A 27,681-nucleotide genomic window follows, 5' to 3' on the forward strand; every position below is an offset into this window, starting at 1 on the left:
AAAATGTTTGTTGGATTATGTTCTTTCAGTGATAAATACATAAATGGAACTTAATGTAGCTTAAGTTTGAGGCTAAGAGAAATGCTTTGTGGTAAAACCGAGTATTTTGTATAACTAGGTTCTCTAGATTAGTCTTAGCTCAGTGTTGTTCAGGAAAATTAATGCTGGATGAATAAATGTACTGTACCACTTCACAGACCTAAACAGATTTCTTTGATCTGCATTATTTTATGTTGAAATGACACTGTGTATTTTGATTTCTGTTCAACTTGGCTTAAGAAAAATAAATTTTATTTTGTGGGAACGGCCTGCTTGTGTAACTTTTGGACTTGGTTTTAGTATAACATAACCCTAACCCTAACATGTGGAGAGGACTTTTTGTGCAGTTTGTGGATAGGATTTTGGCTTGTTAATTGTAGATGGGATTTGAGTTTGTTATTTGTGGATAGGACATTTTGTGGATTGGATTTTAGTTTATTTAAATTATTATTAATGTGGATAGGACATTTTGTGTACTTTGTGGATAGAATTTTAGTATGGACAGGGTTCGAATTTAAGCCCGCGTACTCAAAAAAATGTAAGTTCATTTTGAAAAATATGAGTGACTTTTGCCCAGACTCATAAAATTTTGCAATTGCAAAATCTGAAGTAGAAATGTGTAAATTTTAATATGGTTTTTAAGTAATTAGCGGTTAGGGCTATTTGCATAACTTATGCCATTTTGTGTAATTTTCAGATGAATTTAATTTGTGAATCGATTTTTTATGTAATTTGTGGATAAAGTATTTAATGTAATTTATGGTTAGGGCATTTTGTTTGATGTCTGTATAGGGAATTTACTGTTACTTGAATTTGGCCTTTTGTGTATTTTGTCTCAACTATTTTACGTACTTTATTTATAAGGCTCTTTGTGTAATTTGTGGATTGTTCTTTTAAAATAATTATAAGGATATGGATTTTATGTTTTCTTTGTGTAATTTGTGGATATTAAAATTTAATAAAAGTCTGTTGGAAAATTGATGAGTTTATGTTAATATATTAAATGATAAGCGGAAGGCTAAGAATGTTGTATCATTGACAGGAAGTAACATCTTCACTGAGTGTTGTCAACAACTATTACTGTTTTCCACTTGACCTTTACTAGAGCACTTGTCTTACTTTTTGTTTGTGCAAGATAAAAGAAATGGTGGATTTTTTGGATTTATTTGTAAAAATCAGATGTTGGTTATAACATAAAGTATGTGTTTTTTTTTTAAAAAATGCAGTATTTTTTTTTAGTCTGTTTTTGTGTTGATGCTACAATAGGTGTACTAAACTTGTGTGGTTGCTATGATAGGTTTAATAGACTTTTGTATTGTTGCTATGATAGATGTAATAGACTTTTATGTTGTTGCTATGATAGGTGTACTAGACTTTTGTGTTGTTGCTATGATAGGTGCACTAGACTTTTGTGTGGTTGCTATGATAGGTGCACTAGACTTTTGTGTGGTTGCTATGATAGGTGCACTAGACTTTTGTGTTGTTGCTATGATAGGTGCACTAGACTTTTGTGTTGTTGCTATGATAGGTGTACTAGACTTTTGTGTTGTTGCTATGATAGGTGTACTAGACTTTTGTGTTGTTGCTATGATAGGTTTACTAGACTTTTGTGTTGTTGCTATGATAGGTGTACTAGACTTTTGTGTTGTTGCTATGATAGGTTTACTAGACTTTTATGTGGATGCTATGATAGGTGTAATAGACTTTTGTGTTGTTGCTATGATAGGTGTACTAGACTTTTATGTGGATGCTATGATAGGTGAAATAGACTTTTATGTTGTTGCTATGATAGGTGTAATAGACTTTTGTGTTGTTGCTATGATAGGTTTACTAGACTTTTATGTGGATGCTATGATAGGTGTAATAGACTTTTGTGTTGTTGCTATGATAGGTGTACTAGACTTTTATGTGGATGCTATGATAGGTGTAATAGACTTTTGTGTTGTTGCTATGATAGGTGTACTAGACTTTTATGTGGATGCTATGATAGGTGTAATAGACTTTTGTGTTGTTGCTATGATAGGTTTACTAGACTTTTATGTGGATGCTATGTTAGGTGTAATAGACTTTTGTGTGGATGCTATGTTAGGTGTACTAGACTTTTTGTTGATGCTATGTTAGGTGTAACTAGACTTTTATGTGGATGCTAAACTAAGTCCATGAGAACTCTTGATGTTGTTGCTTTTTCATTTTGTACTTGATGTTTAAATGTATATTTCATTTTGTATCAATTAACTTTGGTTAGTTGTAAATTAGTTTACTGTCTCCTTTGTTGATCCAATGATTTAGTTGTGTTTGACTTTGTATGATTACCAACTAAAATCCATGATGATTACACTCCCCTTGATGTTGTTGCTCTTTTCACTTTTGTACTTTTGTTTAATTGTACTATTTTCACTTTTGTTTATCAATTAACTTTGGTTAGAATGTAAAATTATGTTAATATCACTGTCATCCTCATTGTTATCCACAGTGATCTTCTCAGTTGTGCTTTTTCTCTGTACTGATTCTTATGTAAGGGAAACGGAGAATATAAGCAGTTTCATATATTTGTTCAGATGTCATTTGAATTCTGGAAAGAAACAATATATCTTCTTAATAGTCTGTAAAACTGTTTAAGAATTGAAGTAATTATCTAATTTATTGTACTATTTCAGGTAAGAAGAACAGTCCACTACAACATGTACAAAGGAGCCAAAGTGTCACAGCACAGTAAGTGCATTATTTAAAGATGTCCAATGACTATCTTTCAATAAAATATTTTATTTTTAGATAATTATACTTCAAATGCTTAAAATTCTTATCAAATATATTTAACTTTACTAAATATATGAAATAAGTTAGCACCTAGAAGTACATTCTTAATTAAGTGTCATGCAGTAGCAGTTGATGTTTAGAAAAAACCAGTTAGTCTTTTTAGTGGTAGTACACATTTATACTGTGTTTATCTATACATGTGTACTGTGTGCACTATGTTAAACCTGATACATAGTACTGTTAATTACACATAAACTTCTTACATAAACTTTCTCGTTGTTCATGTTTTACATATGGAATTTGAATCTTATATACCTTTAGGAAATGAATTTGGGTTAAGTATGTGATGTTACATTTTCTGGTCCTTTGGGGTCATGGAGTCCATTCAATCAAACTGAGTCTGCTATTATTTGTTATGCCCCCGGCATCTACTGATGTGGGAGGCATATAGTGATTGTACTGTCCGTCCATCGGTCTGTTTGTTCGTCCGTCCGTACGAGGTTGATCAAATGGGACCGTTTTGTCTAGCATCGATACCCCTAACTAGAATGACTTGATACTAATGCAGATGTAACCTGTGACCATTCCTAATCTTCAGACATCACCTGACCTCAGTTTGACCTTGACCTCGTTTTGGACTTAGGTTGCTTTGTATCAACAAAGTTGCCACGGGGGGCATCAAGCGTTTATTGAATGCAGCTCCTTGTTTTTGGTCGATTTTATACTTCCAAGGGATCTTTTCACAGATTTTATTAGTAGTCTACATTATGGTATGGAATACTGTCAGAAACAACAAAGTGTCAGCTGTTGTGGTTGATGGAATAACAAATTCTCCATGTTGCATCACAATGTATGCTTCCTATAGTCTGTTGGCAACATGTGGTAAAATGCACTTACTTCATACGAGGACATGACATATGTATTAAACAAACATTCATTTGAGGGTTGTGATCGCTTGAAATATTTTCAGACGTTGAGAGAAAAATAAATCATTTTTTTAATCGTGTAAATTCAGCTTTTATTAGCTCAACTGTCACATAGTGACAAGGTGAGCTTTTGTGATCACCCTTCGTCCGTCGTCAGTCCGTCCGTCCGTCCGTCCGTGCATGTGTCAACAATTCCTTGTCTGCACGATAGTGGTTTCATTTATGATTTTATTTTAACCAAACTTGCACACAACTTTTATCACCATAAGATCACGGTTCCTTTCTTGAACTGGCCAGATCCCATTATGGGTTCCAGAGTTATGGCCCCTGAAAGGGCCAAAATTAGCTATTTTGACCTTGTCTGCACAATAGCAGCTTTATTTATGATTTGATTTTTACCAAACTGGCACACAACTTGTATCACCATAAGATCTTGGTTCCTTTCTTGAACTGGCCAGATTCCATTATGGGTTCCAGAGTTATGGCCCCTGAAAGAGCCAGAATTAGCTATTTTGACCTTGTTTGCTCAATAGCAGCTTCATGTATGATTTTATTTTAACCAAACTTGCACACAACTTGTATCACCATTAGATCTTGGTTCCTTTCTTGAACTGGCGAGATTCTGGGTTCCAGAGTGATGGCCCCTGAAAGGGCCAGAATTAGCTATTTTGACCTTGTCTGCACAATAGCAGCTTCATTTATGATTTGAATTTAATCAGACTTGCACAAAACTTGTGTCATCATAAAATCTCGGTTCTTTTCTTGAACCGGCCAGATCCCTTAATGGTTTCCAGAGTTATGTCCCCTGAAAGGGCCAAAATTAGCTATTTTGACCTTGTCTGCACAATAGCAGCTTCATGATTTGATTTTAACCAAACTTGCACACAACTTGTATCACCGCAAGATCTTGCTTACTTTCTTCAACTGGCCAGATTCCTTCATGGGTTCCAGAGTTATGGCCCCTTAAAGGTCCAAAATTGGCTATTTTGGCTTTTGCAGCCATATAGAGACTTCATTTATTGTTTTATTTGATACAAACTTCCAAAATGTCTTCAACAACAATAAATCTTGGATTCCATGACAAATCAGATCCAATCATAGGTTCCAGAGTTATTTTATATCTGATTACCTCCCCTGATTGTAATCAAAATGGATTTATATCAGTAAAAACCGAGACCATTTTTCTGTGGTACAACATTGATGGTACCTCTAATTTTTAGGTGTATTTTGACATATCTATACCTTATAAGATTTTTTTTTTCTTTTTGGTTAAATTTCTTCCCTTTGTTGTTCCTGTCCTTTGGACTTAGATATTTTTTCTGAGGACCTTCTTGTCCTCAAGTGCAATGATAACAGGTAAGCGATATAGGGCCATCATGGTCCTCTTGTTTATTGATATGTTACATTACTCATTGATTTCCTGCTTTGTTTCAGGTTATCCCCGAGCTGGTCTCCACCATCCTTACTGACCAGTCCAGACTACCAGCAGGTGAACGTGTCCCCGGAGAAACTACAGCATGATCTCATTGTTGAGCTGCAGGGAGATCCCGCAGACCTGAAGAGCAAGGCTTGGTATCACGGTAGCATCTCGCGGCAACGTGCCGAGAGACTTGTTTTCAAAAACGGAGATTTCTTGGTACGTGATTGTATCTCGCAGCCGGGAGATTTCGTATTGACTTGTTGTTGGAAGGGCGGACCATTACACTTTGTGATAAATTCCTCAGTTATTGATCAAGGACCTTACAAACTACCAAAGGTTACTTATCATTTTGAGGCAACTCATTTTAACAGTGTACAAGATTTAATTCAGTTCTATATGGATGAGTGTAAACAGATTACAGAAATTACTGGGGCTGTAATAACTACACCAATAGGGCGTAGTATGCCCCTTACTTACTACGACAGTAAATATGGAGCACTAGCAGCATTATCAAATGCCCAGGCAAATCATTACAGTGCCGTACACCATCCAAACCAGCCTCCGGCAATGCCAGCTGGACAAAATCATGTTTACCAGAGGAGCCCACTTGTCACTCCAGGGACAAGCCCAAGATCCAGTCCTCAAGGTACCCCTGGTGTCAGTCCCCATGGAACACCAGGCACCAGCCCACATGGGAGCCCCAAGTCTGACAGGAGACAAAGATTTGGGGAGCGGTCTGGTAGTCAACCGTTACTGTCTGTAAATGATATACCAGTCTATGTACCACCTGCCATGGATAGGTCAGACAGCTTACCTGTCATTACAGGTGTTTATAAACAAGTCACCCCTACACAAGAACCAGCAGAGGCCCTCCTACCTGGAGATAATGGAATATACAAAACAGTTACTCCAGTTACAACAGTCTATACCCCTCCCAGTCAGCCTAGAGCTCCACCAGTCTACATCCATCAAAGATCAGGAAGTGCGCCTGTTCTCACTCCAGGAGTTACAGTCACTCAGCATTTTGATTCTTTAGCTCCACCCAGGTCGTTGAACCCTGCCTCTTCTGACAGTGATTTATCAAAAGCCCCTCCTCCAAAACCAAGCAGAATTCCATCAGTAAAATACAAGAAGAAACCGCAGGTTCAGATAAGAAACGTAGCTCTGTACGAGGATGATTATAGAGATTATAGTGACTATAGTCAGGTGACCTCTGAACCCAGCTGGCTTAAGTCTGAAGCACCCAATCAGCAGACAGAAAAATTCAAACAGTCCAATCAAATGCATGGAGACAATATATATGATAATAATTTTAACCAATCAAAAAATGTTCCGCAAGAAAGAGATTTGAATCAGAATTTAGAAGTGAGAACTGACAGTAGGAAAATATCCGACACTCAGTTCAATATTTTAGACGGAGATATGCACTCTGATGTTCCGGCTTTCCCTCTAGAACTAAACTTAAATCGGGACCAAATTCGTACAAAACAACAAGACACTGTGGACTATTCTACTAGCGGCAGAAGACAAGGAATCCATTTGACACACATTCCAAGTCAGACACAAAATTCAAGTCACAAAAAAATTAAGATACCAAAAATAGAAACAGGACCTAGCTTTAATTTGAATTCTTACGTTTCTGTTATACTTCCAAATGAGAATAAATTATTAGAACCGTCAGCATTAATTAACATTCGAGAAAAACTGTTAAAGACAAATGCAAAGGAATTAGCTCTGTATTTAACAAAAGTGGATCTAGAGATGTTGAAAGTGTTGAATGAGGAAGATTTAGGGGTGAAGGTCACTTCTGGTTTAGAGTTGATAACTCTTCCACAGGGGAAACAACTTCGGCAAGATATATTGGAAAGGTAATTATACTTTTTGTGTTTATGGTTTATTATCTCGGCAAACTGATAATAAGCTGTGTAAATTAATTTATTAGTAAGACCTATAAAAGTTGCTCACTCTCCTAATGCTGTGTGATCTTCGCATGGTTTACTTAAGAAATAATATATCTCACTTTGTGATTTGTTGTTGAATAAAATCATTGTTTGGAGTTATATTGCAAAGTAATTGTATCACAAGGACGCAGACCGAGTGATATAACAGTACACGTGAACGACAAACAATGAATTAATTTAAGAGCAAATCACAAAATGAGATAGATTATTTCAATTTTTACACATTTCCAAGGATTTTTAAGTACATCCTTGACTACATCCATAAAATATTTGCCTCTTTTCTGTTGGTTTATTTTCCAGCGTGCCACTGCGCCGTTTGATGCTATGACGTAACAATTGTGATGTCAGAAAAGTAAATTGTTGTATCAATACATACAACATACAGCCTTCTTTGTTTAATAGGAAAATGAATCGGGTCGTGTTAGCATTGTTTTTATCACATGTTTGACATTGTATGAGTGAAATAAAACCGACACATAAATCTGGTATTATACTAGTGTGATAAAGCTTTGACATTAATGTTGTTTTAGGAACAGAGATGTTAGTCAAATTTATATGTCCTATAATAGTTACAGAAAGAAGAAATTCTGATGTTTCAGCTTATTAGAATATCCATCTCCATCTAAACATTTTTCTAATAGCTTTCAAAACAGTAACCCTTAAAACCATTTCACAGAATATTTCCAGCACTGCAATCACTGAACTATTCATATAAATTAAACCAGTGGTTGGAGATGAGGGTATACCCAATACTGATAAAAAATCTTTTTATTTGATTAGTGCTTCTATTTTCTCAAAAATGTTAATACAGTAAAACCTGCTTTAGTGTTCACCTCTATTAAGCAGCCAACATGTCTTAAGCAGTCAGTGTCTCATTTCCAAAAATGATCATTCAATCTATAAATAACCTATATTAAGCAGCCACCTGCTGTAAACAACCACTTTTTCCCACTCCTTGGCTGGCTGCTAAAGACAGGTTTTACTGTATTTTTAGCTCACCTGAGCACTTAGTGCTCAAGGTGAGCTTTTGTGATCGCCCTGTGTCCATCATCTGTCGTCCATCCTTCGGCCCATCCGTCCGTTGTCAACAATTTGACTGTTAACACTCTAGAGGTCACAATTTTGGCCTAAACCTTATGAAACTTGGTCAGAATGTTACCCTCTTTAAATCTTGGACGAGTTCAATATTGGGTCATCTGGGGTCAAAAACGAGGTCACCAGGTCAAATCAAAGGAAAAGCTTGTTAACACTCTAGAGGTCACAATTTGGGCCCAATCTTAATGAAACTTGGTCAGAATGTTACCCTCAATAAAATCTTTGACGAGTTTGATATTGGGTCATCTGGGGTCAAAAACTAGGTCACCAGGTCAAATCAAAGGAAAAGCTTGTTATCACTCGAGAGGCCACATTGATGACTGTATCTTCATGAAACTTATTCAGAATGTTTATCTTGATGATCTTTAGGTCAAGTTCGAATCGGGTTATGTAGGGTTAAAACCTAGGTCTGACACCAGGTCAAATCAAAGGAAAAGCTTGATAACACTCTAAAGGTCACAATTTGGGCCCAATCTTAATGAAACTTGGTCAGAATGTTACCCTCAATAAAATCTTGGACAAGTTTGATATTGGGTCATCTGAGATCAGAAACTAGGTCACCAGGTCAAATCAAAGAAAAAGCTTGATAGCTCTGTAGAAGTCACAATTTGGGCCCATTCTTAATGAAACTGGGTCAAAATGTTACGCTGAATAAAATCTTTGACGAGTTTGATATTGGTTCCTCTGGGATCAAAAACTAGGTCACCAGGTCAAATCAAAGGAAAAGCTTGTTAACACTGTAAGGGCACCATTTATACAAGATACAAGATACAAGAAGCTTTATTTTAAGTCGGGTAGTATAAACAAAGAAACATTAGCTAGAAAGCTATTTTCCATTAAAACAAAGTCATGCAACAACAAAACGAGAAAAACATAAAAACCTGTAAAAGAAAATATTTAGCACATAAAAACAATTAAGTTAAAGAGCACATTCAAAGAGAGATTATGCAGATAATTGAAACTTGGTCAGAATGTTAATTTAGATGATCTCAGGGTCCAGTTTGAATCTTGGTCATTTAGGATCAAAAACTAGGTCACCAGGTCAAAACAAAGGGAAAGCTGGTTAACACTGTAGAGGCCACATTTATGACCATATCTAAATGAAACTTGATCAGAATGTAATCTTGATGATATATAGGTCAAGTTCAGATCCTGGTCGGGTGGAGGCAAAAACTAGGTAACTAGGTCAAATCAAAAGAATAGTTTGTAAACACTCTAGAGGCCACATTTATGACTGTATCTTAATTAAACTTAGTCAGAATGTTAATCTTGATGATCTTTAGGTCAAGTTTAAATCTGGGTCATGTGGGGTCAGAAACTAGGTCACCAGGTGAAATCAAAGGAAAAGCTAGTTACCACTTTAGAGGCAACATTTATGAACATATCTTAATGAAACTTGGTCAGAATGTTAATCTTGATGATCTTTAGGTCAATAGATCAGATGAGCGATACAGGGCCTTCATGGCCCTCTTGTTCAGTTTAGTGGATGATTTAGTATGAAGTAAACATGCTATTTTCTTTCCTCTTACTAAAGATTTTAAAAGAAAAAAATATGTTTGCATTTAAGAATATACAGCCTAAAAGCATTTGTAATGGTGATGATATTAACCTGCCCCAAGGTCATTGATCGTGCCAGCATGTTGAGTCAGTGGATACAGATTGCTATGGAAACCAAAGGAACTCTGGGAAATCTATTTGGGTTTGAAAATGTCATGGAAGGATTGATGTCAGAACAGGTATGATATAGATATAAGGTTCTATCTACAATATGATTTGTAAAGATTACTACCGGTATACACTTACTTACTGGCTTACAGGCCAATAGTCGTAACTATTGCCTGAGGCCCAAAGGACCAGGGGCAGTAGTGATGATGATTGACTGCAAAGGGTTAAGTATTACATGACTTCAGAAATAGATTTTCTTCAAGTTTTGACTTTAGTCCAGCAAAATGGAGTTTGTAACTGTAGACCAGTTAATAGCACAAACAATTGATCCACAAGTCATATTGGTTATATGATAAAATTTATAAGTTGGCATCTCTTATGAATTAGGCTTGACAAAATTTACTCAAGGCAAAAACAAGGTGACGGATAAAGCTACTGTTATAATAACAGTATTTTATCATTTTCAGTTATATTTAAACGAGATGCTTACATTCATTATCTTACAGTGATTCTAGTTAAAAAGCTACAGATGTGCAAGTATACCCAGTTTATGGATTAAGACTTCCATAAAAAACGTTGATATCAGTTTGTGTTAAAATGAATTAGACAGTAAACTGATCCTTATTTTGAATGCCTGAAAGACCTAGTATGGTTTTCAGATACTTGAAGGGATTTTTTTTTTCTGTGGAATTTGTCATACTCTGTGAAAATAGCTTGTCTTAGTAGATCCACTGGTGTCTGCTTCCAGCATGTAAAATATTTAAATATGTATTATTTATGCTGTGTTTTCAGATTCAGAGATTACGAGATACTTGGATGGTGTTGAGGCAGAGTCATACAGGTAGTGCCTTCTTGTTTGATACCAAGCTGAAATCTGCCTTCCGTACACTGCATGATGGGAGTGGTTCACTTCCTGTACAGGATATCTGTATACCTGGTATCAATCCCATAGTGCAATTGCTTGAGCGGACATTAGATGATGAGAGTTACTTCCCTTGGGAGAGCTCAGACATTAACAATGGTCTTGACACTATGTTGATTCATTTAGATCTAGCTAGAGTTGTGACTGCGCAATGTGGGGTTTACAGAGTAACAGGAAATGCTTTAACTAAAGATTTAGAACAGGACCAGGAAAAAATGGAAGTGTTTCAGACAGAATTTCATCTCCGATTTTTGTGGGGATTCAAGGGAGCTGGAGTGGCAAGAAGCGAAAGACACAATAAATTTAACATGTTGTTAACAGCTTATTCTGAGAAAATTGAGAAAGAAGGTGATGATGGTACAGCAGTTTGAATACTGCTTCACTGTTGACGTTGATACCAAATGTGCCAAAATTATTGTTTACTATTTTGCAATCCTGTATTTTGCTTTTTACCGTATATTCTCTTACAAATTCCCCCAGGGGCATAGCTTTTTGCAGTAGGGGGCATTTATTAAGGCCATAGAAATGGGATGTTTTTAACATGTTTAAGCCAATATAAGCAGTAAATGCAACCTATGATCAAGGATTTTTACAGCTATAGCACAACCGTACTGAAGGTTTTGTTCTGACCTAAATCAGTATATATATATTTGGAAAAAGAGGTGGTGTTCTTAATAGGGGAAGGACGTTAATTAGGGAAAATATGGTATTTTCCGTTTTCTTATGTTCTATGGATACATACCAATCAAGGGTCCAAGCTTTGAAAACTGGGAACCAGTCTCAGAACTCCATCATCTCATTGGTTGTTTCTTCATGGACAAATATGAAATCAACCAATGACAAGACTACATTTTTAGCTCGACTATACGAAATATATGGAGAGCTATCCTACTCGCCCCAATGTCAGGGTCTTTCTGTGTCCCCACCCAGGTTAAAGTTTTTTTTTACACTTTCTCCTTTTCACCTTATCTCTGTAATTACTTGATGGATTTGCTTCAAACTTTAAAATAGTTATTCTTCATCATCACCCACATCATCTGGCACAAGGGTCATAACTCTCACACCAATATTTCATTTTTACTTAGAATTTCAGGTTAAAGTTTTGATGCACTTTCACTCTATCTCAGTTATTACTGAGGTAAATGGATTTGAATCAGAATGAAAGTAGTTGTTCTGCATCATCTCCCACATCATATGACGCAAGGTCAATAACTCTGGCATCAAATTTAATGAATTATCCCCCACTTTTAAATAGAATTTCAGGTTAAAGTTTTGATGCACTTTCACTCCATCACAGTTATTAGCTGGACTTTTTGAAGAAAAAGTAGAGCTATTGTACTCGCCGCGGTGTCGGTGTCGGCATCGCCGTCGCCGTTGGTTAAAGTTTTTGATAAAGTTAAATATCTCTGTTACTATCAAAGCTATTGACTTGAAACTTAAAGTAGTTATTAACTATCAAAGTCTACACCAGAAGAAACAATTCCCATAACTCTGATTTGAAATTTAACAGAATTATGCGCCTTTTTAACTTAGAATTTTTTGTTAAAATTTTTTATAAAGTCAAATATCTCTGTTACTATTAAAGCTTTTGACTTGAAACTCAAAATAGTTATTTACTATCAAAGTCTACACCAGGAGACACAATCCCCATAACTCTGTTTGAATTTTGACAGAGTTATGTCCCTTTTTAACTTGGAATTTTTTTTACTGGCAAAGCTCTAATTCAGAGTCAAGCACTGAGAAAAGTCGACCGCGCTGTCTTACGGACAGCTCTTGTTAATAAATGGATTTGATTCAAGCTTAAAATGGTTGTTCCACCTTATCGCCCACACCATATGACACAAGGTGCATAATTTTTCATGAATTATGCCCCATTTTACCTAGAATTTAACGTTAAGTTTGATGCATTTTCGCTACATCTTAGTTATTACTAAATGGATTTGATTCAAACTTGAAGTAGTTGTTTCACATCATCACCCACATTATATGACCCAAGGTGATAACTCTTGCACCAATATTTTGTGAATTATGCCCCTTTTATTCATTAAACACAGCCCCAGCTTCCTCATATATGCCCAGTTTCACTATCCAGCATCAAAATAGTCAAGCATGCTGTCTCCTGTGACAGCTCTTGTTATACTGGTATCCTGATAATCCGGACACTTGTGACCAAAAATACTTGAATCTCATAGGATTGTTTTTTATGTAAATGTTTTTTGTCTGCAGTTGTGCATTGTTAATAGCATAATGATATTTAATGTCTTTATTTTACTCAAGATATCAGCTTCCAAACATTCCAGATAGAAAATTAAATATTGCATTCTTATTTACTGGTAATATTTATATTCACATGAAACTCCTGTGTTTTAAAGTAAGTTCTTATGTTTAAATTTGTTATTAACTATATCTGTGGAACCAGAATTCTATGACTTAAGGCTTTTTTTACTGAAGTTTGAAAGGTTGGTGTGTGTGTGTATAATCATGTTCGGGTTTAAGGTATAGGTCCATGTTTCGAACGTCATCAAATCATAGAAAGAAAGCATTGTTTTACTTGAAAATTTAACAGCATATAAAATATTTATATTATTCTACAAAACCATTGTCAGTTAACTGCTATATTTATTGAATTCCGGAAAGGAACTGCATGAAGGGGCCACACTTCTGGACAGTTCAGTGGCTTTAAAAACTCACCATTTTTAAAAGCTGTTACATGTCTTCGTTTTGATGCATTTGCAACATCATGCGAGTGTTTAAACTTTACATAACTAGGTAAACATCGTTTTGACAATTGTTTACATTTATTTCTTTACAAATTGCATTCTTATTTAAAGGGGGACAATTCATTAAGAATATTTTAAGTATCCAACTCTGTGGGACAGAACAGTAAAACATATATTGGTCAGATAAGTTGTGTGTCAAGATGCTGTTCATTTACTAAAAAAATCTGTTGTTTTGTGATATACTGCTAAACCTTAACTCTTTTTCAACAAATTTTCAGTTCACTTACACTAACTTAGTAAGTGCTCATTTCTAGAAGTTCTTAAATGTCCAAGTTTATGTCTGTTACTTGACAGTACTAATTACACTATTTTTATTTCTTTTATGATATCCACAGTTATGGCCCTTTTCACTAACAAGCATCAAAAATAGTTAAATGAGTTGTCACATTTTACAATACCTATATGTTAAATGCTAATAATTCTTGCATCTGTAAAACTAACATTAAATGCCATGTTTCTAAAACTTTTTTTTTCTTTTTGGTGGGGTGTGGGGGGGGGATGCCAGGCACAACCTGTATGAATTCAAAGCATAAACCTTGTATACATTCATACATGATGTGCCTGGCAACCAAAAAATTAAAAAAAAAACCCAACAAATACTGGATTACTTTTGTACGAAGGAACCGACCATGTACTTTCATTTATGATTTTGTGGTGCAAACATTTTCTTGTTTTTTTTTAGTAGCCAGTCTACTGGACTTAATGAAATTTTTAGCTTGTGTTTAACAGGATCTGTTTACTAACAAATACTTGTGTTTGTTTAGGAACTTAAGTATGAATTAAATGGTATTTTTGTGTGTTTGGATGGGTATATTTTCTTACATTGTAATTCCCTCCCAATATTTTTGTTAAAGGTCCAATACTAAGGAAAGTGAACATCTTAATTTCTTTTAAAAGCACAGAAACTATTTCATTTTATTGGAAAATGAAAGTTGGTATGTAGAAATTAGAAATAAATCGCAGTATATGTACAATTATTTTTCTATGAAGTATGAAGAAAGTTAAGAAGACCTGGGGGGTCATTCTGTCGATTCATTGAAATTTCAACATAATACACATACATTTCTTTGAGTTCCAAAGACCTTCTGTAAATTTTGACCTTCCAATCTTCATTATTTAGTGTCTTGCAGAAGTCTATGCACTGGCTATGAAAAAAATTGCCAACTCACTTTCTCTTAGTAATGGACCTTTAAGAATGTCTTTTAATTCAGTAAACTATAACATTGTCGTGTCAATTCTGTTTTGATCTTAAGTGCCAGAAGTTTTAGCTTTCAAAAGTATTTTGTCTGATTTTCAAAGTTTTCTTCATGAGTTTTCTCCAAGCGATGCAACTCCATTTCATGTTTTTATTGTGAATGACATCAGATTTCAAGTGGATGTAAATACTAGAGTACATGTATTAAAGTTTATTTGCTATTTCTGCAATATATTGAGCATAATGTCTTTGTGAGGAGCTGCAATATAAACTGTCATATTTATTTCAGTGTTTGTATTTCTGTAACATAAAGGTTATATTGCTTCTGCTTTCTAACCAATCAGGACTCCTTAGTGGTAGATCGTTAATGCGTAAAAAAAAATAAAAAAATGTTTGTTTCCGGTATCCCGACCTACCCTAAACTTTTGGCCCGAGCCTAAATGTTTTTGGTACGTTGGAGAATTTTTTTTTTTATCTTTTTAACAAAAAGTTGCAGAACTGCACTTTTTAGCTCGACTATTCGAAGAATAAGTAGAGCTATCCTACTCACCACGGTGTCGGCGTCTGCATTGGCGTCGGCGTCACACCCTGGTTAAGTTTTTCGTACCAGTCCACATTTTGACAAAGTCTTTTGAGATAAAGCTTTGAAACTTTCAACACTTGTTTACCATCACCATGTCCAGTTATAGGCAAGAGTACATAACTCTGTCAAGCATTTTGACTGAATTATGGCCCCTTTTGACTTAGAAATCTTGGTTAAGTTTTTCGTACCAGTTCATATTTTGACAAAGTCTTTTGAGATAAAGCTTTGAAACTTTCAACACTTGTTTACCATCACCATGTCCAGTTATAGGCAAGAGTACATAACTCTGTCAAGCATTTTGACTGAATTATGGCCCCTTTTGACTTAGAAATCTTGGTTAAGTTTTTCGTACCAGTTCATATTTTGACAAAGTCTTTTGAGATAAAGCTTTGAAACTTTCAACACTTGTTTACCATCACCATGTCCAGTTGTAGGCAAGAGTACATAACTCCATCAAGCATTTTGACTGAATTATGGCCCCTTTTTGACTTAGAAATCTTGGTTAAGTTTTTCGTACCAGTCCACATTTTGACAAAGTCTTTTGAGATAAAGCTTTGAAACTTTCAACACTTGTTTACCATCACAATATCCAGTTGTAGGCAAGAGTACATAACTCCATCAAGCATTTTGACTTAATTATGGCCCCTTTTGACTTAGAAATCTTGGTTAAGTTTTTCGTACCAGTTTATATTTTGTGTAAAGTGTTTGACATATGGCTTTGAAACTTTTATATCTTGTTCAGTATAATAGTCTCTATCAATAGGCAGGAGTACGTAACTCTCTCCTCTTTTTTGGCTGAATTATGGCCCTTTTTGAACTTGGAAACTGGTTCTGTTTTGTATATGTCCATGTTTTGTCAAGACTATTTGACATATGTCTTTTAAACTTTAAACACTTGTTTATCATTATGATTTCCATCTCTAGGCAAGAGTACATAACTCTGACAACTATTTTGACTGAATTATGGCCCTTTTTGGACTTTCAAATTTGTTCAGTTTTTCTTACAAGTCAGCGTTTTGTCAAAACTATTTGAACTGTGGCTTTGAAACTTTTAACACTAGTTTATCAACATGATTTCCATCTGTAGGCAAGAGTACATAACTCTGTCAACTATTTTGACTGAATTATGGCCCCTTTTGGACTTGGAGATAAGTTAAATTTTTCATATAAGTCCATGTTTTGCCTAACATATAACTTAACATATTTGCCATCATGGTCACACATTGCCATTTAGTGCAAGACTAATCGAAATCCACAAATACAGGAACATTTTTTGTTTAATCCATTTTTTTTAGTCTGAAAATCTATGGAAATATTTTGACCCCATTCTTCAATCAATTCTTCGAATAGTCGAGCGCGCTGTCATCCGACAGCTCTTGTTATGCTTTAAACATGGTCAGTGATGTTAGAAATCAACTTTCTGATGCTCTAAAGGCATAACAGCCTTATTTGTATTAATTTTTTGACACAAAAATAATTTCCAAAAAGTCTCCCTTAAAAAAAAAAATCAAAAAAACAAAAATTCTGACCTGCCTACCCTAATTTTTTTGAGCATGTTACCGGAAACAAAGAATTTTTTTTAGGCCTAAAACGTTTTATTGATAAATTAAGTCTGCTTCAGTATAAAACAAAAGTCTGAGTGGTCACAGTTGAACCTGTCTCAGCAGCAGTCTGTATTACGCAGCCACCTGGCTTATGCTGCCAGTCAGTTCTCTTCCACAGTTAACTTTTTTGTCCATTTTTAAATTCTTTTATGCAGCCACCTGGCTTGTAAGCAGCCAGTTAATTGACTTTCACAGTAAACTTTTTGTTCAAATTTTGATTTCTTTTAAGCAGCCAGTCGGCCAGTTTTTTGTTCAAATTTCAACTTAGTTTAAGCAGCCACCTGGATTTTATAAGCAGCCAGACAATTGTCTTCCACAATAAACTTTTTGTTCAAATTTCAACTTCGTTTAAGCAGCCAGTCGGCCAATTTCACAAATTAACTTTTTGTTTCAGTTTCATACAGCTATCTCCATTAAGCAGATTGGCCTTCCTTGACTTCATGTTTCATACATTTTGACTGTATATCTGTTGGATCTTGCCTAACTTATCCAAGAAGGAAAAACTTGAGAAATTTATGATGTATAACGTCGATTGGCGACAGTCCAAAATATTTATCTTGCCCAATATTGAGTAATAACTACAAAAAGTGCAGATTACGTCTGGCGTGTAGTTTCTTATGCCTATCAAAGAGCTATGTAGTAAACGTGTATTAGGGTTTTTGTGAAATTTGTGATTATTTTGATATAAAGTTTAGGTACCACAATTCCTTTTTGTTGGCACTTCACATTGTTTTAATTATCTTACCACACAATGCAGGGAGCTACAGTCGGCCTTTCTTATTTATAAATGTATTTCCAGCTATGATGGTGGAGGAAGACCCCCAGTTGCATCTTCCAACCTTCTGTAATCCAGCTTGATGACTTTCTACATAAAGAATTCTATGCCCACAGTGAGGCTGTATGCCCACAGTGAGACTGTATGCCCACAGTGAGACTGTATGCCCACAGTGAGGCTGTATGCCCACAGTGAGGCTGTATCCCCACAGTGAGGCTGTATGCCCACAGTGAGGCTGTATGCCCACAGTGAGGCTGTATGCCCACAGTGAGACTGTATGCCCACAGTGAGGCTGTATCCCCACAGTGAGACTGTATCCCCACAGTGAGACTGTATCCCCACAGTGAGGCTGTATCCCCACAGTGAGACTGTATCCCCACAGTGAGGCTGTATGCCCACAGTGAGACTGTATCCCCACAGTGAGGCTGTATCCCCACAGTGAGGCTGTATCCCCACAGTGAGACTGTATCCCCACAGTGAGGCTGTATCCCCACAGTGAGACTGTATCCCCACAGTGAGGCTGTATCCCCACAGTGAGGCTGTATGCCCACAGTGAGACTGTATCCCCACAGTGAGGCTGTAAGCCAAAGAGGTGTGGAGCAAGTGATTTAAAGTCAGTGACCATAACCACTCAGCCACGGTGGCCCAAGACTGATTATAGAGCAATGTTGTTACGTCGAATAAAAGGCTTTAAAAGAATAAAATATTACTGGTGTGGTTATTGTTAAAATATCTTAGTATTTGAAGACAAGACTCGTCTTTATCATTAGGTCCAAAAGAAAGGTCATTTAGACTTGATCTTACAGCAGAAAGGGACCACAGTTTAATTTTTCTAAGTGGAGTGATTTGCTACACAAGAGATTCACTGGAAATGTAAAAGTTTAACACTAGGAATAACAGACATGTGAATTTTTTTTCACAAGGAAAGTTTAATTGCAATTATTACTGAAAAATTTGAGAATGATTTGATATTGCATGAATCGTCTTATTTTACAATACATGTTACTGCTGTTATAAAGAAAGTAAAAGATATTAATCCACTAGCACTTGTTGTTTTGTGATTTTACATACAGTTCCAGTGCAGGTAATTCTAGGCTGCATGGTCGGTTTGATGGAAGAACTCCATGTGTCCCATAGAGTATAGTCTATTTAATAATGCAACTGTTTTCCTACTATCCATGTAATAGATCAGAAACTTGTCATACCAAGCCATACCAGCCATGTGTCTGGCCACTGATCCTCCGCCAAAGATTTATCTCATAAGTTCTCAAAACTGATACTGTTAATAAGGAACACTAATTCCATTATCTGTCCACATATTTTCTTCCTTAAGAATTCACAGCTCTTGTCGTCCAGTCACACAGTCAATAACAGACTGAACCCATGGAACTATTGGTCACTTGTCAGTAAAGTGGATAAAACTGCTTGCACTCAATAAATTACATCAAAACATAATGAACATGGAGTACCTTGCAAACTCCAATTTTATATTAAAAGGATTTTAAGGAGGAAAAGTTTTTGGAATTCCCTTTGATTTTTCGTTTAGTTCGACTATCCAAAGAACAGTAGAGCTATTGGACTCGCCCATGCGTCAGCGTCCAAATTTGGTTAAGTTTTTGTGTGTAAGCTGGTATCTCAGTAACCACTAATGGGAATGGATTGAAACTTCACACACTTATGACATGCAGTGCAAAGGTTCAGTAACTCTACTTTGCATTTTTAGCTAGACTATTTGGAGAATAGTCTAGCTATTCTACTCACCCTGGCGTCAGTGTTGGCGTCACCCCTTGGTTAAGTTTTTGCATGCAAGTACATACAGCTATCATTTAAAGGCATATAGCTTTGAAACTTATTTATTCTTTTTCTAGGTCAATTACCAACCTCACTGGGTCAAGTTCCATAACTCTAACCTGTATTTTGAGCAAATTATGCCCCCTTTTGGACTTAGAAAATTCTGGTTAAAGTTTTACATGCAAGTCACTATCTCCAAAACTAATGCAGATATTGAATTGAAACTTCACGTTTCTTTGGGGTTATAAAACTAGTTGATAGCACCAAGTCCCATAACTCTGACCTTCATTTTGGCCAAAAATTCTGGTTAAAGTTTTGCATGCAAGTACATACAGCTATTAATAAAAGGCATATAGATTTGAAACTTATTTTTTCTTTTTCTAGATCAATGACCTACCTCACTTGGTCAAGTCCCATAACTCTGACATGTTTTTTTGGCAAATTATGCCCCCTTTTGGACTTAGAAAATCCTGGTTGAAGTTTTACATGCAAGTTACTATCTCCAAAACTAATGCCGATATTGAATTGAAACTTCTCATGTGTCTTCGGGGTTATAAAACTAGTTGATAGAATCATGTCCCATAACTCTGACAAGTATTTTGAGCAAATTATGCCCTCTTTTGGACTTAAAAAATCCTGGTTAAAGTTTTGTTGCAAGTACATACAGCTATTACCAAAAAGCATATAGCTTTGAAACTTATTTATTCTTTTTCTAGATCAATTACCAACCTCACTGGTCAAGTTCCATAACTCTAATGTGTATTTTGAGCAAATTATGCCCCCTTTTGGACTTAGAAAATTCTGGTTAAAGTTTTACATGCAAGTTACTATCTCCAAAACTAATGCAGATATGGAATTGAAACTTCACGTTTCTTTGGGGTTATGAAACTAGTTGATAGCATCAAGTCCCATAACTCATAACTCTGATATGCATTTTGGTCAAATTATGTCCCCTTTCGAACATAGAACTCTTTTGATATTTAACATTTTGGGTAATAATTTCCTGCCTCTGTTACAATATTTCGAATAGTCGAGCTTGGCTGTCTTACGGACAGCTCTTGTTTCAAAATTATGCCCCTTTTACAACGTAGCAGTTTTTGGTTAAATTCTTATATGTAAGCTGGTATCTCAGTACCCACTAATGGGAATGGATTGAAACTTCACACACTTGTCCACTGTCATGAGCTGATAAGCAGGTTCCATAAGCCTGTTTCCCATTTTTACAAAATTATGCCCCATTTTCGACTTGTATTCATTCAATAGACAAGGCTGTTGAATAGTCGAGCATTGCTGTCCCACGACAGCAGCTCTCTTTTTCTAGGAATGTTAGGCAAATTGAAGCAAGAGGGCCATGATGACCCTATATTGCTCACCTGAGTTTAACTGCTTGCTTGAACTCGAGCTTCAAAAAGAAGCTGCGTTCAATAAACGCTTGATGCCCCCGGTGGCATCCTTGTCGATACAAAGCAACCTTAGTCCAAAACGAGGTCAAGTTCAAGGTCAAACTGAGGTCAGGGGATGTCTGAAGATGAGGAATGGTCAGAGGTTACATCTGCACTAGTATCAAGTCATTCTAGTAATGGGTATTGATGCTAGACGAAACGGTCCCATTTGGTTAACCAAGAAATGGCCCATATAAAGCAACCAAAGTCCAAAATGAGGTCAAGGTCAAGGTCAAACTGAGGTCAGGTGATGTCTGAAGATGAGGAATGGTCACAGGTTACATCTGCATTAGTATCAAGTCATTCTAGTAAGGGGTATTGATGCTAGGCGAAACAGTCCCATTTGGTTAACCTCGTACAGACGGACAAACAGGACGATCACTATATGCCTCCCGCATCAGTAGATGCCGGGGGCATAAAAACAAAACAAGCTTCTTTTTACCTCAGGAGCATAATTTGAATAATCTTGGTAAAGGACCACTAGGCAATGCAACATACCAAATATCAAAAGCCTAGGCTCTTTCATCCCCGTGGCATAATTTGAACAAACTTCATGCAGGACCATTAGACAATGTCACAAGCCAAATATCGAGGCTCTATGCATTAGTTTTTGACAAGAGTTTTGTTTTTCCTTTCGGTTTCCATTGTAACCAGAGTTCTGTGTGGAATTCAATTCTTTGAACAATTTTGAAAGGGGACCATTCAAGGATCAATCCTGTAAAATTTCATCATAACTGAGCTGGTGGTTTATGAGATATTATTTAAAGGAAATTGTGGATGGACAGACAGCCGGACGCCAGACGGTGAGCGATCACAATAGCTCACCCTGAGCCTTTGGCTCAGGTGAGCTAAAAAGCTGGACAGCCTGCAAGCTGATCAAAGAAAGAACAGTAATGTTGGTACAAGATACTTTATTATTCACTAACATGGATTATTACAATGAATGACTCATACAAGGACATTAAAAAAGATGCTTTTACTGTGGAGACACCTTTCTGTGAATGTATTTCTAACCCTTACCATGCCACTCTTTCTATAATGAACTTGTCCATCTTTCATTCTGGACAGTACCATTGACTGTTTATAGGGGTGCATACCAAACAGATACTCACTGAATGGCCTACAGGGCAGGTCAGGGTCAGACTGCATGAATGTTCAGACTGATCATGATCTGCACTGGTCGCAAAAGCAGAATCCATCGTGTCCAGCATGGTAAGGGTTAAACTTACCAGAAATAATATACCAGTATACCAGCTGTCTAGCAAAACACTGTGCACCTCAGGGAAAGTATCTTTTTCTCAATTCACAGATTCATCAAACCAAGTCTCAACTAGAGTAAAGCCAAGAAATAAATATTTACATATTGCAACACTACTACATATTGTAATAAATAACAAAGTAATGCAGTCTTTTTCATTTTCTAACCTTAAGGCAAAGTCTTGGTTCAAATAACAAACTTTAAGGGTTTTTGAATTTTCCACCTAAAGTTGCATTTTTTTTTATCAACTTTTGTCATAATAATTGTTTACTTTTACGACATTTAATTTGGACAAATGCGGTCAAGTGACACCGTTGCATATGAATACAAAAAAACAACCTTTTTTCAAAAAAGCAATCTTTCAATTGAAATGATGAACAAAGTAAATTACCAGTAACCCGGTCGACGTCAATAAAATATTTAACAGGTAAAATGTGAAAAATATCACATTACATCAACTAGGAGATAGGTAAATTTTACGTCCAATGTTGCTGTCCTAGCCTAGATGCTGCTCACAAATACGTTCCATTATCTTTTCCAGTCAAAACTAGTGACCATTGGTGAAAACCTGAGCAACACCTCAGCGCTAATGTATGAAGAAGACTGTACTTTGGAAAATTTGACATTTACTATATGCTTGCCATTTCATTTTGATGTAACTTTTGAGCAAAATACCGGTGACAGGATTTCTTTCCTTTGACAAGTCAGGATCAAAGTTTGTCATTATATACAAGGTGTAAAAATTAAAAACTTGTATATAAAGAAGCAAAATAATTGAGGAAGAAAAAAACAAAACAAACACCAGAATGAAAATACTGTTTCAATATTAATCCAATGGTCCTAAAGCATATAAACAGTGAAATACCATTTTCAACAAACATCTTTGTTTCATGTTTCATGTAAATATTTTTAGGCCAACTTATTCTAATGTTTGGTTTCAGTTAATCTTTAAAAAAAAAATTGAAATTCTATCTAAATAAAGAAATGAAAGGCAAATCCTCAATCTCTGAAAGGGCCTTTGTTTAAAACTAGAACACTGTGATCAATGTGACAAATAAAAATATAATACATGCTTATAAAATAAATACAGCAGAGTAAATCACAGAAAAAATCTTTAATGTTACTGTCAAAACAATGGCAAGCTATTTTTCATGTTTTTTTTTTTAATGTGAGCATCATTTGAGTTTCCACATGAACATGTTTCAGGTTATAAGTTAATATTAGAACAAGAAGATTCAATAGTATCATAATTTTCTAGTTCCACAATTTTTAAACATTTGCAGAAGTTGACAATTTATATCATAAACCATTGGCTTAACAGAAAACTAGTCTACAATGTGTTTTTTCTTTTTGTATATTTGAATGACGTAGTCATTTTTAAAAAATCCCTGTGAAAGAATGTTTTTTTTTACATAGTATAAAATAAACAGAGCAATAGAATAGCTGCCGGACAGACAAACAAAAAATCTCAACAATACTAAATCTGAACAGATCATTCATTGACAATATATATTCCACATTTAAGTTTTCCATTTCATTTAATGCTTTTATCAACAGTTACATGTCATGAATTCAGAGAAAAAAAAACAAAGGAGGTAGAAAGAAATTGTATTTACATCACTTTGCAGTGAACTTGGCTACGGCTATTCTACGACTTGATGTCTCTGATTAGTGTATGAAAATCTTTATAGCTGATTCCGTGATCAATATTTCTTTATCGACGGACTAACAGTACCCTGAATCATTCAATAATTGTATTTCTGGTTGCTACTTTTCGATTTAAGTAATTACTGACAAATTTGCAATGTATATTTGACAAAATACTATGTACATGAAAGTTCTCTCTATGTTGTAACATACACTAGTGCGAGAATTACATTTTCTGATGCAATCTAATTACTTGCTGCAGTAAAGCAGTATCTTTTATAAGGGCACCGTGTGATTTTAGTGCACAAGAATTTATTACAGGTGTAGTAAAAATACATACATACATGATAAATGTGTATTTGTTCATATTTTCAATTACACGATAAAAATCTGAATATGTGTATTTTAAAAATAAATGCAATATAAATAATATTATAATACTAAAAAATTAATGAAATCCTTCCTAACCACTGACATTAAGTAAACTTAAACAATCAGGCTTCAAGTACTTTACACAATGCTGACCACTTGTGACCTCAATCTTCTTGCTCATTTAAAAGGAAACTGTCTAAAAACAAGTTTTCCAAATCTAGGAAGTATCAATCTATTTCACACCACTCTCTGTCAACAAAAAAGGTCGTAATCAGATAATCTTATCTCCATGGATACCAAAAGAAATTATAATAAATTTTGATTGTACAACACTTTCACGAAATTCAGAAAGAATATTATTATTATAAATACATGTATATGACACAATATCGAGTATTGAGTACAAAAAAAAGTCTTAAGAAATGTGTAAAAAATGATGACAAGTCTATTCTTTCCAACATTCTCCATTCTACACCAGTTGTTTTTCACATTGTAACACTGTCATATTTCATATTTTCCAATCTGTTTACTGTCGCCTCACTGTTGCTTTGATGTTCTGTAGAACAGAAGGACATTGTAGAATTAACAGACAGCATTACATAAAGCATGAATAATTCTAAAAATAAAGGAAAACTATTTTTAAATCACTAGTAATGTTTTTTTTATATTAACTGAATTTCTTCACACTCATTTTGTGTCTAACCAATACCAAAATGTTTTCTGTCAGTACAGAGCGTTCAACACATCTAACTGGAACCATGCAAAATTATTGTTAATTAAAAACCCGCAGAAATATCAATTAATAATTTTCATTTAATTGTAAGTGCATTAATGGAATAAAACAGTTTATATCAATATGGAACTATAGTGACATTTTTTAAATCTGCATTGGACATACGTTTATTTTATAACAGTATATATAACTCTTTAATTTCTTTACAAGGGGTCAATATTATATTCCTAATACATTCTCATTTTTAAATATTGTTCAGTTACAATGCATCCTCATTTTTTCCAAGTATGTGATGTAATTTGTGATACCATTTTCCCAGTTCCTTGTGTTACATACATTTATTAACAGAGATAGTTTCAATTTTACTTGAGCCAAAAAACATAATGTATGAAATTTCAGTAACACAAGTGTTAAAGCATACGTAACAAGAGATCACAGAGTGATCTTGGCGCCCACCAATGTGCCATTTTTGAGTGTTCCAAATTTCAAGACTTACTGACTAGCTCAAGGTCAAATTTCATTTCCGTACACAACACAAATCTATGCATGTGGTCCAAATTTGAAGCCTGTACCTTCAAAAATGTGAAAGTAGGTCACTAGGTCAATGTCAAGGTCAAAGTTTGTTTCGGTATACAAAACTATGCATGTGGTCCTAAATTTGAAGCCTGTAGCTACAGAAATGTGAAAGTAGGTCACTAGGTCAATCTTAAGGTCAAAGTTCCTTTCGGTACATAAAACTATGCAAGTGGTCCAAATTTGAAGGTTGAGTCTGAGAAATGTAAAAGTAGGTCACTAGGTCAAAATCCAGGTCAAATTTTACTTCGGAATACAAAACTATGCATGTGGTCAAAATTTGAAGCCTGTACCTTCAAAAATGTGAAAGTAGGTCACTAGGTCAATGTAAAGGTCAAAGTTTGTTTCAGTACACAAAACTATGCATGTGGTCCAAATTTGAAGGCTGTAGCTTGAGAAATGTAAAAGTAGGTCACTAGGTCAAAATCAAGGTAAAATTTTATTTCAGAATACAAAACTATGCAAGTGGTCCAAATTTGAAGCCTGTACCTTCAAAAATGTGAAAGTAGGTCACTAGGTCAATGTCAAGGTCAAAGTTTTTTTCGGTACACAAAACTACACCTAAGGCCAAAAGTTCTGCACGGGTTTTAGAAGTGTAATAACTTTTTCAAATTTTGACCAATTGTCCTAAAACCGGTTTTATTTTAATTTCTACACAAATCTACAAATTATAATTCTAAAAATTCAAGTAAGCGACAATGTCTCGGTTGAGGGGTCATGGTGAGCACGAATTTCACGTGCAATGTATAACGTGTAGATTCACAATGTAATTTTGAGTTTTTATGCTTATCTTGCTTTGACTAAACCTGACACGTCATTCGCAAGTGCATATCTTTAATTTATCTTGACATTAACGTCACAATGAAACTCTCAAATGAGGAACGTATGCGCGCTATAGGCCAGTTGCAAGGTGGGATCACTGCGGCGCAAGTTGCAAGACACTTTGGAGTTCACAAACATACCATTCGTCGACTAAGACAACGATACGGCGTTACCAGGAGAGTAAACGACCGTCGACGTACAGGACGTCCACGTGAAACTACACGTCAGCAGGACAGGTGGATAGTTTTAACTCATCTACGAAGACGTTTTGAAGTTCCTATTCATACTGCTAGGATCACACACGGCAGGAGCCGTCGTCATGTGAGCGCGCGTACGATTCGACGTCGTCTACGGGAAGTTGGAGTAGGTGCAAGACGTCCATATTGCGGCGCCCGTTTGACACCTAGGCACCGCCGGAATCGTAATGACTTTGCCACACGTCATCAAAGATGGCCATTACAACGTTGGCGTCACATCCTCTTTACCGACGAGTGCAAATTTCAGGTTGATTTCAACGACCGACGTCATCACGTTTACCGACGTCGTAATGAGAGATTCGCCGACGCCTGTGTCATGGAACGAGATCGTTTCGGTGGCCCAAGTACAATGGTATGGGCTGGATTTACGTACCATGGGAAAGCACGTTTGGTTTTCTTAGATAACGTTAACCCCGGAGCTAGACGACGTGGCCTAACAGCTCAGCGTTTCGTCGATGAAGTTTAACGTCCTGTTGTCGTCCCATACATGTGGCGGAATCCTGGACTCGTTCTACAACAAGATAATGCACCTTCCCATTCAGCGAGGTTGACAAGAAATTTCTTGGGTCAAAATAATCGACTTTATTGATCCATGGCCTGCCATGAGCTTGGACTTGAACCCAATAGAGCACGTCTGGGCGGACCTGAAGCTTAAACTCCGTGACAACAATCTCCATAATGCAGCGGAATTAAGGAATTTTCTCCAGCGTGAATGGGCTGCTTTGGATCAGCGATTCTTGCAGACACTTGTTTCTTCAATGAGAAGATGTACAGCCGTATGCAATGCAGGCGGTGGACATACCCGTTATTAGCAGGGATTAAGTTAAGATGTACTTGAAATTGAAGTGATAAACTGATTTTGGTGGTAGTGTTATCAAAAGTTGCATAAACTGTTTTTTTTATGGATAAATTTTGTTCAAATTTGGGACTATTGTGTGAAAATTAATTCATTTGGGTATCAAATTAAAATACAGGTAAAACGGATACGTTAATTTATTTTATTTTACTTTTTATGGACCGTGCAGAACTTATGGCCTTAAGTGTATGCATGTAGTCCAAATTTG

At 35.7% G+C, this 27,681-nt stretch overlaps 2 protein-coding genes across 14 annotated transcripts in view; one reads left to right on the forward strand and one right to left on the reverse strand.

The window, feature by feature from the left end:
* Positions 1 to 18,765, forward strand: part of LOC123558567 (breast cancer anti-estrogen resistance protein 3 homolog) — a 49,253-nt gene extending 30,488 nt beyond the window's left edge. For 7 of the 8 annotated variants that reach the window (XM_053525679.1, XM_053525680.1, XM_053525681.1 and 4 more), the window contains exons 4-7: positions 2,697 to 2,751; positions 5,157 to 7,010; positions 9,766 to 9,934; positions 10,656 to 18,765. In XM_053525679.1, the coding sequence (XP_053381654.1) occupies positions 2,697 to 2,751; positions 5,157 to 7,010; positions 9,766 to 9,934; positions 10,656 to 11,156 (2,579 nt within the window). In that variant the 3' untranslated portion in view covers positions 11,157 to 18,765. The remainder of the gene's footprint in view (positions 1 to 2,696; positions 2,752 to 5,156; positions 7,011 to 9,765; positions 9,935 to 10,655) is intronic. The other variant, XR_008367505.1, reaches the window with a different exon arrangement.
* A 3,084-nt stretch (positions 18,766 to 21,849) lies between these two features.
* The window catches only part of LOC123558577 (flotillin-1-like), a 70,558-nt gene continuing 64,726 nt past the window's right edge, over positions 21,850 to 27,681 (reverse strand). For all 6 annotated transcript variants that reach the window (XM_045350481.2, XM_045350453.2, XM_045350458.2 and 3 more), the window contains exon 11: positions 21,850 to 24,788. In XM_045350481.2, the coding sequence (XP_045206416.1) occupies positions 24,759 to 24,788 (30 nt within the window). In that variant the 3' untranslated portion in view covers positions 21,850 to 24,758. The remainder of the gene's footprint in view (positions 24,789 to 27,681) is intronic.

The sequence above is a fragment of the Mercenaria mercenaria genome, chromosome 15 (assembly GCF_021730395.1).
Source record: "Mercenaria mercenaria strain notata chromosome 15, MADL_Memer_1, whole genome shotgun sequence".
Taxonomy (NCBI): domain Eukaryota; kingdom Metazoa; phylum Mollusca; class Bivalvia; order Venerida; family Veneridae; genus Mercenaria; species Mercenaria mercenaria.